Raw genomic sequence first — 13,925 nt, forward strand, 5'->3', positions numbered from 1 at the left:
TACCGAGAACTGTAGCCCAGGATACAGTCTCTCAGATATCTGAGGGACTGTTCCAAAGAGGTAAGGGAAGAGCTAGGATATATAGGGATTTTTGCTGAAAAAAAAACATGCAGTTGAACATCAAAAGATGTTCATGAAAAACAGACATCTCAAGTTAATGATTTTAGTGTTTTTTCTGTGTATGGGAAGATGCGAGAGTCTGAGCTCGTTGAAATTATTCCTTAGATATGCATCTTAACTGTCTAGGGCCAAGTATCCTGTTTTTGTTCATCCCGAATTCCCCCCAGGGTGCGCCGTCTGGGTCTCAGTGGCTGATGGCTTGATGGTCTGGAAACATTTGTTGTTCACTGGAATAAGCAGGCAGCATTGTTTACTGAGATGACAGGCGACATTGTTTTTGTCCACAGCAGTCTCAGGCAAACTGAGATGAGTTGGTTGCCCTACCTTTAGTCTTAAACTTGTTCCCCAGATAAAGCAGGGAATGGGAAGGATGCAAAAGGTGTAAAAAAAATCACTGTCTGCTACATCTGTAGTCAGATGACTTGACAGGCAGTGTAGACATAAAGTGGAGCAACTGACCCTGGGACAAAGAAGTATAGAAGTTGGATGAGTTCAAGCTGCTACCCCTATGCCTTTTAATGCAGACAATCTACTGATAAACCCAAACCTCGTTCCCCACAAAGCCATAGCAGGATTATAAAAACAAAAAGGAGTTGAAATACCATCTAGACAGTGGTTCTTTGATTGAGGTCCCTGGACCAGCAGTGACAGCATCACCCGGGAACTTGTTAGAGATGCAGATTCTCAGGCCCCACCCCAGACCTACTGAATCTGAAACTCTGGAGGTGGGCTCAGCAGTCTGTTCCTTAACAAGCTCTCCAAGGGATTCTGACGCACATTCAAGTTTGAGAACCACTGCTACCAACTGAGCTTATAGATGAGAACATTGAGGGTAAGGGGAGGAACAGCTAACACGTGGTCACACAGAGGGTTTACGGTGGGACCTGGAAGGAAAAGAACAGAGTCTCAGTTCCGACTGCTACCCAGGAATGCTTCCCCCATAGAATGTATTAGCTTCACTCCCCTGCCGAGGCCAGTCCTTCAAACCCAGCTGTCCAGTAAGGTTTAGAAGCCCCATGTGCCCAGGTTTCCAGTGACTCAGAATGCTCTACTGCCTTTTCTTTTCAGGAAAGGATTAAAAATACACTCCTGCCGTGTCCCCTTCCTCCCTCGAAACTCCTGCCTGTGTTTGTGTGGCTCCGGGGATTTGGGATCCACACAGCCTTCTCCTACCTACTGAAAAGGCCTTCCAGTCTCAGATTGTGTCAGCATTGACTCTGCCATCCACTGTGGTCTAAGACATCTAGGACACATACTAACAAGCTATTACAGTTGGGGAAAAAAGAAAAGTGGGGTTGGCGAATAAAGCACCTAGTACAGACCATCATTATGTAAGTGTAATGTTTTTGTGTTTGTGTGTCCAGCATTTCCATGAGGAGCTTGCCCTGCAGATGGTGGTCAGCACTGGAATGGTGAAAGAAACAGTCTTCAAGTACTCCTGGTTCTTCTTTGAGCTTCTGGTGAGATTCTTGCATGTTTATATCTGTGCTCGGTAGGGCACGAAAAGCAGACAGGCAGTGAGGTTTCCCATGGTAAGAACTGACATCTTATCTACTGAATTGCTCCTGCAGAAAACCTGGGATCATTCCTTCAGTTTTAACTCTCCCTCACCCCTTCATCCATCTTCCACCAAATCTTACTGATTCCACCTTGAAAATCTACTTCTACCTGCCATTTCTCTTCACTGCGCCCCGCCTAGTCAAGCTGCCATCATGTCTGCATTCACTTCCTCTTTGCCCACCTGCATTCATTTGTGCCCTCAGCCCATCCAATCTGCACAGGGCAACTCAAAATTAAGCAGATAATGACACTCCCCTCTTTAAAACCTTTCAGTGATTTCCAGTGTACTGGAAATAAAGCACACATTTTTCTCACGGCCTAAAAAGCCCCTGGATGATTCTGTTTCCATTCATCTCTAACTTTATCTTAGACCCTATTCCCCCCCTCATTCAGCCACATTGTTTCCAGTTTGGTCCTTTGAAGATGCTGAGACCTTTTCAGCCTCAGAGCCTTCTTAAGATTCTTTCCCCTGTCCGTACCTTTCATGCCCCCCACATACATACACACTTTGGGAGTTCTCTTTAGGTTTCAGCTTTAGTATCACCACTTCTGAGAGTCCTTTTCTGACCACCTTCTACCATAATATATCTTCCACTCTATTCCTCTCCTTTTAAACACCTTCTTTATTTCCTTCCTAGCACTTATCACAATTTGTAATTGTTTTTCTCTTTTGCCTATTGGATTTCTAGGATTGGGGTCTATCTTCTTCATTATCTTATCTCTAGCCCCAGAACATGGCTTGGCATCGTACAAGCACCAACTAATATTTGTTGGGGGGAAAAAAATGAAACTTGTAAAACTGTTTACCTGCAACTTCTATCTGTTCTCTAGCAGAAAAGCAAAAGGTACAGCATAGTCTTTAATTTAAAATTAAAGAGAATAATAGTAATACCTATTTTATACTAGAAGTGAAAGGATTTTGCCATAAAGCCACTAGAATAAGCATTTTGTCAATGTTGATAAATTGAGATGCATTGCGAAATGAGGTGAAATGAGAAAGGTGTGAAAGCACAGACACTAACTACATAAAAATGCACATAGAAACAATCCAGAGGATAGAGTGGACTGAGATTTAGTGATAGAATTAGCTTTATATTGACTGGGTTCTTTGCTCTGTGACACTGTTAAAGTGGATAATTATTTTTGAGAGAGATGGTAGGATTTTCACCTGAGCTCTAGTTTATCTATGTAAGTTCAAGCCCAAGTAAAAGAGAACAATACTGAACAATAAGGCATAGAGGACAAGAGGGTCAAAGGAAACAAAAATAAACATACATTGGGGAGGAAATGGGAAGTAGTATGCAACAGAGTTAAAAAGAAGTGAGGCCCATGCCACAGAAGCACATCCAGGATGCAAATCCCTTAGAGTTTCACCAAGTTCCCACCCCTCGTTTGAGAAAGGTATTGCTCGCGAGATGTCTTTTCCAAACACAGTCCCAGATGCCTGCAGCAGAATCACCTAGGGTGCTTAGTGAGAATAAAGCAGATCTGGAGCCCCTCCCTAGAATACTGAGTGCAATGAGGAGGGGGAAGCCGGCGGTGCATGAACCTGTCTGCCCAGGTGCCTTCCAAGCATGCTGAAGATCCACTAGTCCACACCACCTCTGCTCTGTGAGGCCCAAACAGAGCTAAGGGTCTCTATATGCAGCCAGCACCAGGAGTTTGCATTCTAAAAGCCAAGCTGATTCAGGTGGGTGGCTGCAGCTCACAAGTCTTGGAGCAACCGCATTAGCAGTAAGACATGAGCTTTGCAATCCGGCAGGAAGAGGCTGGCCACAAACTCTGTCTTGAGGCAAGAGAAGGATCAAAACCACCACTGTGTGCCCAGTACATCCTGTTTCTATGTACCCATCCCCCCACCATCAAGTTTCTCCATAAAGAAGATTTACTCAGGTGGTAATCCGTCTATAGATAATTCATACAAATAATCTTCAACTGAGTTGATCTGCCATATTGCAAATTTTAAAAGACATGATGCAAAAACTCACTTTGACATTGTGGAATCTCTTAGAAGAGAGTCCCAAAGGAAAGCAGTATCTCAGTTCAAAGATGTTTCATGTCATTTACTCACACACATGCACACATATGCACACACTTCACCTAATCATTCTTAGATCTTACTTAGTAGCTATGTATTATAAGCTCTATTGTGAGCAGTTATCCCCGGTGCAAACACAGGACCCTGAGGCTAAGGAGGGGTTTGCCCAGCCCTCTCAGCCAGGGAGGGGCAGGCCCTCAGTTCCACAATGCTCTGGTCCAAATTCTGTTCCTCTGCCATTTTGCTTCTCCTTGGAAGCGTAACGTGACAAAACATTTTCTTAGCCTAACGTATTAACAACATGCGAAACCTTTGTAGTCTGAAGTCAGCTTGAATGGAGTGCTGCAATCACTATCCCATTCTCAGTAGGCATGAACTCAGCATTGCTTCCCCTAAATGGCTCCTCGTGGCATCTTAGAGCTCTCTTTCAAAGGCAAGTTCGCATTCTCTGCAAATGTAATGATACTCTGTCCTTCATATAATACCAGTGACAGCTGGCATCCCCAAGGAAGGAAAAATAATAACACCTAAAATGTGTTGAGCATCTCTATACATGCTAGGCACCCTTGTAAGCATTGTAAGCATCATCTGGTTGAATCCTCAGACGACCCTCAGGCAGGAGCTTTCCATCATCCCCAGTTTACAGATGGGGTTGGAGGAAGGGTGGAGGCCACAAGGAGAAGTCTCCAGGTCCGTCAAAGACTTCATCAGTACCACTTCAGTGCCCCTAACTGCAGGGATCTGAGAACCATGGAACAGGTGAAAATTGCTTTTGATCTTGCACATTTATTTACTAGGACTCAGTAGGCTCAGGGAAGAAAGCAAAAGCTAAAGCTGATAGCCCTCCTTCCTCTAGGAGTCCTTTATGGTAAACAGCTGCAGAAGCTGGAAAGAAAGTCCTACTGATACGAGCGCTTGGAGGGGGCTGGTCAACATGCAGATCACCCAGGGCTCTGCAGGTTATAACTAAGTCTGTCAGGGTCCTCGTGAGACAGCGTTGGCATTGTTCAAAAGAGTTAACTGAAAAGCATTTATCAAAGGGACTTTGCCCAGGGTATGTGCCAGGTTACAGGAGCAGATAAGGGTTGGTGAGGCACCCTGGGAGCAGAAGGCGCTGGAAGCATTTCTCTCTCCTAGCTCTAAAGAAGCAAGGGTATGGAATAGTGTAACTGGGGGAAGAGAAAGCTGAGGCAGAGAAGAGGGTCCACGTGACAAGGGGCTGGCATCTTAGAGAAACACTGCCACTGCCAGAAGCACGCTGCACGGGGATGAGGGCAGTGGAGTGGATGCGTACCCAGACCACTCTTCTCCCGCCCACTGGTCCCCTGATGGTGCCTCCCATTTGCCAGGTCCAAACAGAAGCCTAAGTTCAAGGAGTCCTGAATGATGTTGTCTATAGGGATCAGCTTCCCAGGGCTCAGAGGTAGATGGAGAAGGGCAAGAAAGGGAGCTGGAGTTTGCATATGGAGGCAAATGGAGACTATCAGCCCCAGCCAGAACTTTGCAAGGAAACCAATCTTGGACCCAGACAGGACGCCCAGTCCTCCACGCATTGCTTTTGCATTTGCCTTACAGATGCCTAGGAAGTTGTTGCAAAACCAAAAGTTTTCTTCCCAAGAAGCTTGAGGAGAAAGGAGCGACAGCCTCCTTGGGCTTAGCCAACAACCTGGGCAATTTAACATCCTTTAGTTGTATTAATGCCCACGTGCTAATGAACAACCACTTTGGCATCGGAGCTGTTGAACACAATCCTTGGGCAGATTTCACACTTGCTAATGAATAAATTCCCATGCTTCTAGAAACTGCTGAGCCAGACTTTGGGGATCCAGAGGTAAATGGTGACCCAGTTTACCCAGCACATGAAGTTCTACACCAAGGGGTTCTTGGTATCCCAGCTTTGAATGGGTCACAGAGGCCAATGTGGAGGAAAATATTTTCCTGCCTTATCCCACCCTACAGATAACGGGCCAAGTCTCCACTACTATTTCCACTGGTTGTTCCTCTCTTGAGATGCAAAGAACATAGTAGTTGGCAAGTAGCTGACAGTCTGGCAAGAGGCCAGTGGTTGGAAGTATGGTATTGTGAGGATTATCTGTTTGTTTGTAGGATGGCCACACTCAGCAGGCAGGAGGCAAACACAAGAGTGAGTTCTAAAAGCCGGGTGCTGGGGTGGGTTAGGCAGCAGGGAATTAGGAGCAGGTAGCTCTAAACAAAGGGGCCTCGTCTTCCTCGGTCCTTTGTTAGGATCATAGTGAGAGAGGCGTTTTGTCAGACAAATATTGGGTCCAGTTCCCACCTCTCATTCAGGTCTTCCATCAAGTACATGTGACTCTGCGGGGTACAGACACTTTAGTGTGTCCTGAGCCAAGGGGGACTCTACTGTGAAGAGAAACTGTGGTTCTTACCCTGGGCTTCAGGATTTTATGTTCTTAGATCTTCCCCAAACTGGCTATGGCATTATCTGAACACAGAAAACACATTTACCTATCTGTATGTTTTCACTTCTTAACTTACCTCTTCTGTGTTTTGGTTAATCTCTGTTTATCTCAGTGCTAAAAATATTGCTACCCCTGCATTCTTAGAAACAGAAGTCTGCGGTCAGCGCTCTTGGGAGTGAAAGTCATTTTCCCCTCTTCTTCCAGCCCTGACCTAGTGGGTCACCTTCAGGCCAGTGTGGGTGGTTTAAGTTCCAGGGCCATTTCTTTATGCAGTGACTCTCAGACTAGTGTGGACACATTTATGGAAAGGGTAGGCACCTGACCACAGCCTCTCCCAGCCTTTCCCATCAGACTGTTCCTCCTAGCCCTGAGCAGCTTCTAGCAAGACGCAACCTCAGGCTGTATCAAAAGGGGGTGTATTGACCCATAATCTCCTGGCCCAGGAAGAAGTCCAAAAAAATAAGCACAATTCTGACTTAAAATTGTGGTAGGCATTGAGCTGGTATTGTACTAGTCATAATACAGAGAATCACTGATGGATATATAGGTTTTTATTTAAACTACATATACATTAAATATGTATTTTAAATATATAATTATATAATATAAATATATACATAGATATGTATATTTAGCAAGCTAGTCGTATAAAACTCAGAACATAATTTCTCCTAGAGGTAATGTTCCAAGCAGTGGTTAAGTTTCCAGCTAGCACACTATAGAATTGTTTCTGGAAAAACTGTCCTGTTCAACTGGAAACTTGACATAAGATTACCATTTCTCTCTTCTTCTCCTTGCTGTAGTTTCAGAGACAGAAATTACTTCAGTTCACATCAAAAACAGTCTCATAAACACTTCCTCTTTCTGGAATGTGTTGTGTGCCATGATAGGGCGGTGCCTCAGTGGCCCTAGGGGCCCAGTCTAGGTCTGCCTTCCCAGTTGAGAGAAAGGGAGTCTTGTGACACCGCAGCTAAAGAATTAAGCTCCCTGGCTTTGTCAGCAGCAAGAAGGGAGCCCCTTGACTTGGGGTCAAGAAGGGGGCACCCTTCCCACCTCCTGCCACCATGGTAACCATCCGGGTGTCAGGAGTGTTTTTCAGATCAGAGCCTGCTTGGGCAACCACCAGCACAGATAGAGTGTTAGAAAGTCCATTGTTAATGAGCTTTTCTTCCAGGCTTTTCCCCTTTTCCACAGTGTACAAGCAGTCACCAGTTTCCACATTGACATTTCCCCTATCTTCTCTGCAGGTGAAAAGCATGGCCCAGTATGTACACAACATGGACAAACGGGACAATTTTCGGAGGACTCGCTTTTCCGACCGTTTCAAAGATGACATAACTACTATTGTTAATGTGGTCACCTCGGAGATTGCAGCCCTTTTAGTAAAACCTCAGAGGGTAACTGTGTCATTTTTACTTTCTGAAATTTTTTACCTTGGGCTTATGTTATTTTCACAATCAAAGAAAAATAAGCATCGTCTTAAAACAGTAATTAAAATGGAACTAACACACTGCATAACAACTAAAAGCAGTATGTTATACTGGACAGGAGCCTGGGGTGGGGCTGGGGACTGCTAGCAAGAAATTACAATATGGAATTGCAGTAGTTTAAATTATTGTATCAATGTAGCTACGAGAGATAATATTCTTATTCTTAGGAAATATACCCTGAAGTATTATGAGGTAAATGGGCATGATATTTGCAACCTACTCTCAAATGGTTCAGAAAAAAAATTGTATATGCAGAGAGAATGATAAAGCAAATGTAGCAAAATGTCAAGTATTGATGTGTCTAGTTAAAGGAGTCCTTCTTACTATTCTTGCACCTTTTCCTTAAGTTTGAAATTATTTCAAAGTAGAAAATTAAAAAAACATGTAAAATGAAATAAAACAAAATTCTAAAATTTGAAGCAGAATTTAAAATTCTAGGGGCTTCCCTGGTGGCGCAGTGGTTGAGAGTCCGCCTGCCGATGCAGGGGACGCGGGTTCCTGCCCCGGTCCGGGAAGATCCCACATGCCGCGGAGCGGCTGGGCCCGTGAGCCATGGCCGCTGAGCCTGCGCGTCCGGAGCCTGTGCTCCGCAATGGGAGAGGCCACAACAGTGAGAGGCCCGCATACCGCAAAAATAAATAAATAAATAAAATTCTATAAAATTTGAAGCAGCAGTGATCATTATTAATACCTTTATCATTATGAAGAATTTGTATGCTACCATACAAATACTCAGGAGAAGAAATTTCCATTTGGTTATTTCTTATGGCAAACTTTGTGAGAGCGGCAATGGTGTCTCCATTTTGGCAGGCATGAAAAATGAGGCACAGTGAGGTTGATAAATTTTCCAAAAGTCACACAGCTAGCAGCAAAGTCAAGACTGAAGATTCCAAGCCCAGAATATTCAGTCTCTTAAGGAGTGGTCCATGTGGAGGATGCTAAAAGCATGAGGACTTGCCACTCCATGGTAACTGTGGAAACTACCAAGTCTCCATCCATGCCAGTGGCTGGTCAGCTTGGCCTGAATTTGCAAACTGTACGCGATAACAAGAGGAAAATATTTTTAAATCATATTTTCAATAGTGTCACAGCAAATTGATTTATACTTCTGAGAATAAAGGACATAAACATAAAACATGAAAAAGTGAATCCCCAATTGCTCTGAAGTGCTGTGAAAATCCCTCATAAATATGAGCACTGAGAAGTAATACAAGCAAAACCATGGCCTCAATTCATGCAAGAGTTGACCATGTATGACTCTGACCTCCCTTAAGCTGAGAATGCTGTCTAATTGGAGAAAAAAAAAAAATCCTGGCTTCCCTGGTGGCGCAGTGGTTGAGAGTCCGCCTGCCGATGCAGGGGACACGGGTTCGTGCCCTGGTCCAGGAAGATCCCACATGCCACGGAGCAGCTGGGCCCGTGAGCCATGGCCGCTGAGCCTGCGCGTCCGGAGCCTATGCTCCGCAGCGGGAGAGGCCACAACAGTGAGAGGCCTGCGTACTGCAAAAACAATATCCTTAAGTAAAAACGGGTTTTTTTATCCTGATTAGATTTTCTGCAACAGTCCTTACAAATTGAGTCTATCTCATTGAAGATAGTGAATACATTTCAAGTTACTTTTGCCAAAACAATAGTTACCAGAATTAAATAAATTATAGTAGAGGAATATAAAGAAATATAAGAAACATGAGAAACCAGAATGTGGGAAAATGTTCATAGTATAATGTTGAATGAATAAATTCAGGACCCTGTTGTAGATAGAGAATGAGCTCAATTATATACAAATAAATATGCACGTAGGAAAAAAAGCCTAGAAGGAAATGTATCTAAATATTAACAGTAGATAAGGAATTACTTCATTCAACACTCATGGCATCAATTAAGTTCTAAATTATATTTGCTATAGTTTTGCAGGGTTGCCTGCTTTGCTCAGTATCTTCCAGAGGGACACTGGCTAAAAACATAGGACCTGCCTGTCCCAACTTTCCCATCAGAGGCCTGGGAGTTTATGACCAGGGTTTACCACCAAATGATGTGGGTGTTTGTATGTTTGTTTTTAAGGAAATTGAACAGGCGGAAAAGATCAACATCAGCCTGGCTTTCTTCTTGTATGACCTCCTCTCACTCATGGATCGTGGCTTTGTGTTTAACCTCATCAAACATTATTGCAACCAGGTGAGTGTTCCCTCAGACCCAGCCCTGTTGTTCTGGTTCCTTTCCATCTGATGTGATGCTCATTGCTGTGGCACGCTCTTTTGTTCATTGCCAAGTTAGGCAACTTGACTCTTGTACATTCTGGGTTTTGTGGTATATTCTTCAAGTCATTTGTTTTGTGCCATGGACGTCTGTAGACACACTGGTTTGTGTGAATTCCTGAAGCATTTACCAACCCAGCACAGAAGAGCCAACAAGTTAATCTACGGGAATTGAAATTTGTTAGTGATATGAGCTGCTTTCTTCAATTTAACAGAAATTACATGACTGTAGCATTCAGTCTTTGACCAGGTATAGAACTGAAAATATGAGGTCTCTTTTCTCCTATCAGGGTAATTAATTAAATTGTAGTTGTGAAATTCTGACATTAAAGGACCCTGGTAAAATCAAAGAGACTGAATTTGACCTGGCATGAAGCAAATACTGTCCTCTGGTGTATCTGTAGGGGATTGGTTCCAAGACCCCTCCCCAGCTCCCCCAAGGATACCAAAATTCATGGATGCTCAAGTTCCTTCTATAAAATAGCATAGTATTTGCAAATAATTTACACACATCCTCCCACATACTTTAACTCATCTCTGGATAACTTATAATATCAAGTATAATGTAAATTCTATAAACTAGTTGCCAGTACACATTCAAGGTTTGCTTTTGGGAATTTTCTGGATTTTTTTTTTCTGAATAGTTTTCAATTCTCAGTTGGTTGTACGCATGGATACAGAAACTGTGGATACAGAGGGCCGACCGTATTTTATAAGCCAGGAGCATCTTATCAGTGCCCCAGATTTTTCAAATGGAATTCTTCTTTTGTCCTCTATCCTCCTCAAACTGTCCCAACAATAGAAATGTAAGTAGCAGTTATTATTGCTGCTGCTCCTTTCCTTCCATATTCCTACTTTAGGACCACCACCACTATCCTTGCCACTAACATCACTACCCGCCACCACTGTCTTCACTACCACCAGTATCACCACCCACCACCTCCACCATCACCATCACTGTCACCACCCCTGGTTTCTTCCACCCCTGGACAAAGCACTGTGTTAAGCACTTTATAGAAATTGTATCATTTGATCCTTGCAAGGTGTCATTGTCAACATTTTGCAGATTATAAGGCTGAAATTTAGAGGAGTTATGTAACTTCTCCAGGGAAGAAAAAGCCATGGCTACCTAACTCGAGGTACAGTAGGTTAATTACTCTGTACCTTAGATAAATCATTAAATTTCTTATCTAGGAAATTAGTGACCTTAGATAAGTCATTACATTTCTATGGGTCTCATTTCCTCATCTGTAAAATAAAAGGATCTCCTCTCCCCAGTAAAAAGACCATGACTATTCTAAAGAGACTCCTAATATGGAAGATGACTTATAAAAAGCGAATCCTAAGGAAACATCAGAAGTCCCAGAGCACCAACATCTTGTGCAGCCTGACGTCCTGACCCTGCATTGATCTTCTGTCCCTATCCCACCAGATTGGAGTGGTGGAGGAATGTGCCATTTCTCTTTGCCATCTCCCTCAGGTGTTTAGGATGGCAGGTCACTGGATGAATTGCAAATATAAATTAATATGTTTTTCAAAACTTGAAGTTGAATATATGGAAAGGAGATACTGGAACACCACTATAAGCCCAGGGTTAGCCTCTGTTAAAGAAAAAATTTATGCATGACACGTGGTAATCTGTAAGGCAGACTTTATTCAGGACCATCGTGAGAGGTGTAGGGACCACTGCACCACAGTTTTTCAGTAGGGGAGAGAGATTGTGTTCAACTCTGAATACAACAGGAAAAATGCCAATTTATAGCCAAGGAACAGGGTAGGAATTGTCAGTGGATGAAAAATTACTAAGAGGAAACATCAGGGGTAAAGGAAGAATTCTGGCCAAACTAACCTAACAGGATTTTGCTGAAGGCAGGCCAGGTGATCATATACCACCTGGGGGATCGTGAGGGATGAGGAATTTGGTCAGATCTCAAGAGTGATCAGATATCAAGGGTGAGGGATTCTGGCTAAACTGACTTAGCAAGACCCTTGTGAAAACTGGGCCACCGAGACTACTGCTTTGGGTCCTGACCTTTGCAAAGGATGTTTTGGGAACTGCACTTTACTCTTTCCTAAACATTGCTAAAATTATTTTTGAAATTTCTGTCTTCATGGAAGTTTCAAGGGACCTATGAAAGATGGCCACAATGTGGTCTTCTTTCAAATGCAAATATCTTGTGCTTTCATAGAAAATATAAACAGACCAATCACAAGCACTGAAATTGAAACTGTGATTAGAAATCTTCCAACAAACAAAAGCCCAGGACCAGATGGCTTCACAGGCAAATTCTATCAAACATTTAGAGAAGAGCTAACACCTATCCTTCTCAAACTCTTCCAAAATATAGCAGAGGGAGGAACACTCCCAAACTCATTCTATGAGGCCACCATCACCCTGATACGGAAACCAGACAGAGATGTCACAAAAAAAGAAAACTGCAGACCAATATAACTGATGAACATAGATGCAAAAATCCTCAACAAAATTCTAGCAAACAGAATCCAGCAGCACATTAGAAGGATCATACACCATGATCAAGTGCAGTTTATCCCAGGAATGCAAGGCTTCTTCAATATACGCAGATCAATCAATGTGATACACCGTATTAACAAACTGAAGACTAAAAGCCATATGATCATCTCAATAGATGCAGAAAAAGCTTTCGACAAAATTCAACACCCATTTATGATAAAAACCCTCCAGAAAGTAAGAATAGAGAGAACTTACCTCAACATAATAAAGGCCATATATGACAAGGCCATATATGACAAACCCACAGCCAACATCATTGTCAATGGTGAAAAACTGAAACCATTTCCACTAAGATCAGGAATAAGACAAGGTTTCCCACTCTTACCACTATTATTCAACATAGTTTTGGAAGTTTTAGCCACAGCAATCAGAGAATAAAAAGAAATGAAAGGAATCCGAATTGGAAAAGAAGACGTAAAACTGTCACTGTTTGCAGATGACATGATACTATACATAGAGAATCCTAAAGATGCTACCAGAAAACTACTAGAGCTAATCAATGAATTTGGTAAAGTAGCAGGATAGAAAATTAATGCACAGAAGTCTCTTGCATTCCTATACACTAATGATGAAAAATCTGAAAGTGAAATTAAGGAAACACTCCCATTTACCATAGCAACAAAATGAATAACACACCTAGGAATAAACCTACCTAAGGAGATAAAAGGCCTGTATGCAGAAAACTGTAAGACACTGATGAAAGAAATTATAGATGATACAAACAGATGGAGAGATATACCATGTTCTTGGATTGGAAGAATCAACATTGTGAAAATGACTCTACTGCCCAAAGCAATCTACAGATTCAATGCAATCCCTATCAAACTACCACTGGCATTTTTCACAGAACTAGAACAAAAAATTTCGCAATTTGTATGGAAACACAAAAGACCCCGAATAGCCAAAGCAATCTTGAGAAAGAAAAACGTAGCTGTGGGAATCAGGCTCTCTGACTTCAGATTCTACTACAAAGCTACAGTAATCAAGACAGTATGGTACTGGCACAAAAACAGAAAGATAGATCAATGGATAGAAGTAGGATAGAAAGCCCAGAGAGAAACCCATGCACATATGATCACGTTATCTTTGATAAAGGAGGCAAGAATATACAATGGAGAAAAGACAGCCTCTTCAATAAGTGGTGCTGGAAACACTGGACAGCTACATGTAAAAGAATAAAATTAGAATCAAAACTACAATGAGGTATCATGTCACACCACTCAGAATGGCCATCATCAAAAAATCTACAAACAATAAATGCTGGAGAGGGTGTGGAGAAAAGGGAACCCTCTTGCACTGTTGGTGGGAATGTAAATTGATACAGCCACTATGGAGAACAGTATGGAGGTTCCTCAAAAAACTAAAAATAGAACTACCATATGACCCAGCAATCCCACTGCTGGCAATATATCCTGAGAAAACCATAATTCAAAAAGAGTCGTGTACCAGAATGTTCATTGCAGCTGTATAGCCAGGACAATAGCCAGGACA

At 42.6% G+C, this 13,925-nt stretch overlaps 1 protein-coding gene across 4 annotated transcripts in view; it reads left to right on the forward strand.

Moving 5' to 3' along the window:
* DOCK8 (dedicator of cytokinesis 8) overlaps window positions 1–13,925 on the forward strand; it is a 223,938-nt gene that overhangs the window by 154,524 nt on the left and 55,489 nt on the right. For all 4 annotated transcript variants that reach the window (XM_024734221.1, XM_024734220.1, XM_024734223.1 and 1 more), the window contains 3 exons: window positions 1,485–1,580; window positions 7,404–7,553; window positions 9,708–9,821. In XM_024734221.1, coding sequence (XP_024589989.1) covers window positions 1,485–1,580; window positions 7,404–7,553; window positions 9,708–9,821 — 360 coding nt within the window. The remainder of the gene's footprint in view (window positions 1–1,484; window positions 1,581–7,403; window positions 7,554–9,707; window positions 9,822–13,925) is intronic.

Source organism: Neophocaena asiaeorientalis, unplaced genomic scaffold (assembly GCF_003031525.2).
Source record: "Neophocaena asiaeorientalis asiaeorientalis breed wild unplaced genomic scaffold, Neophocaena_asiaeorientalis_V1.1 scaffold256, whole genome shotgun sequence".
NCBI classification, from domain to species: Eukaryota; Metazoa; Chordata; class Mammalia; order Artiodactyla; family Phocoenidae; genus Neophocaena; species Neophocaena asiaeorientalis.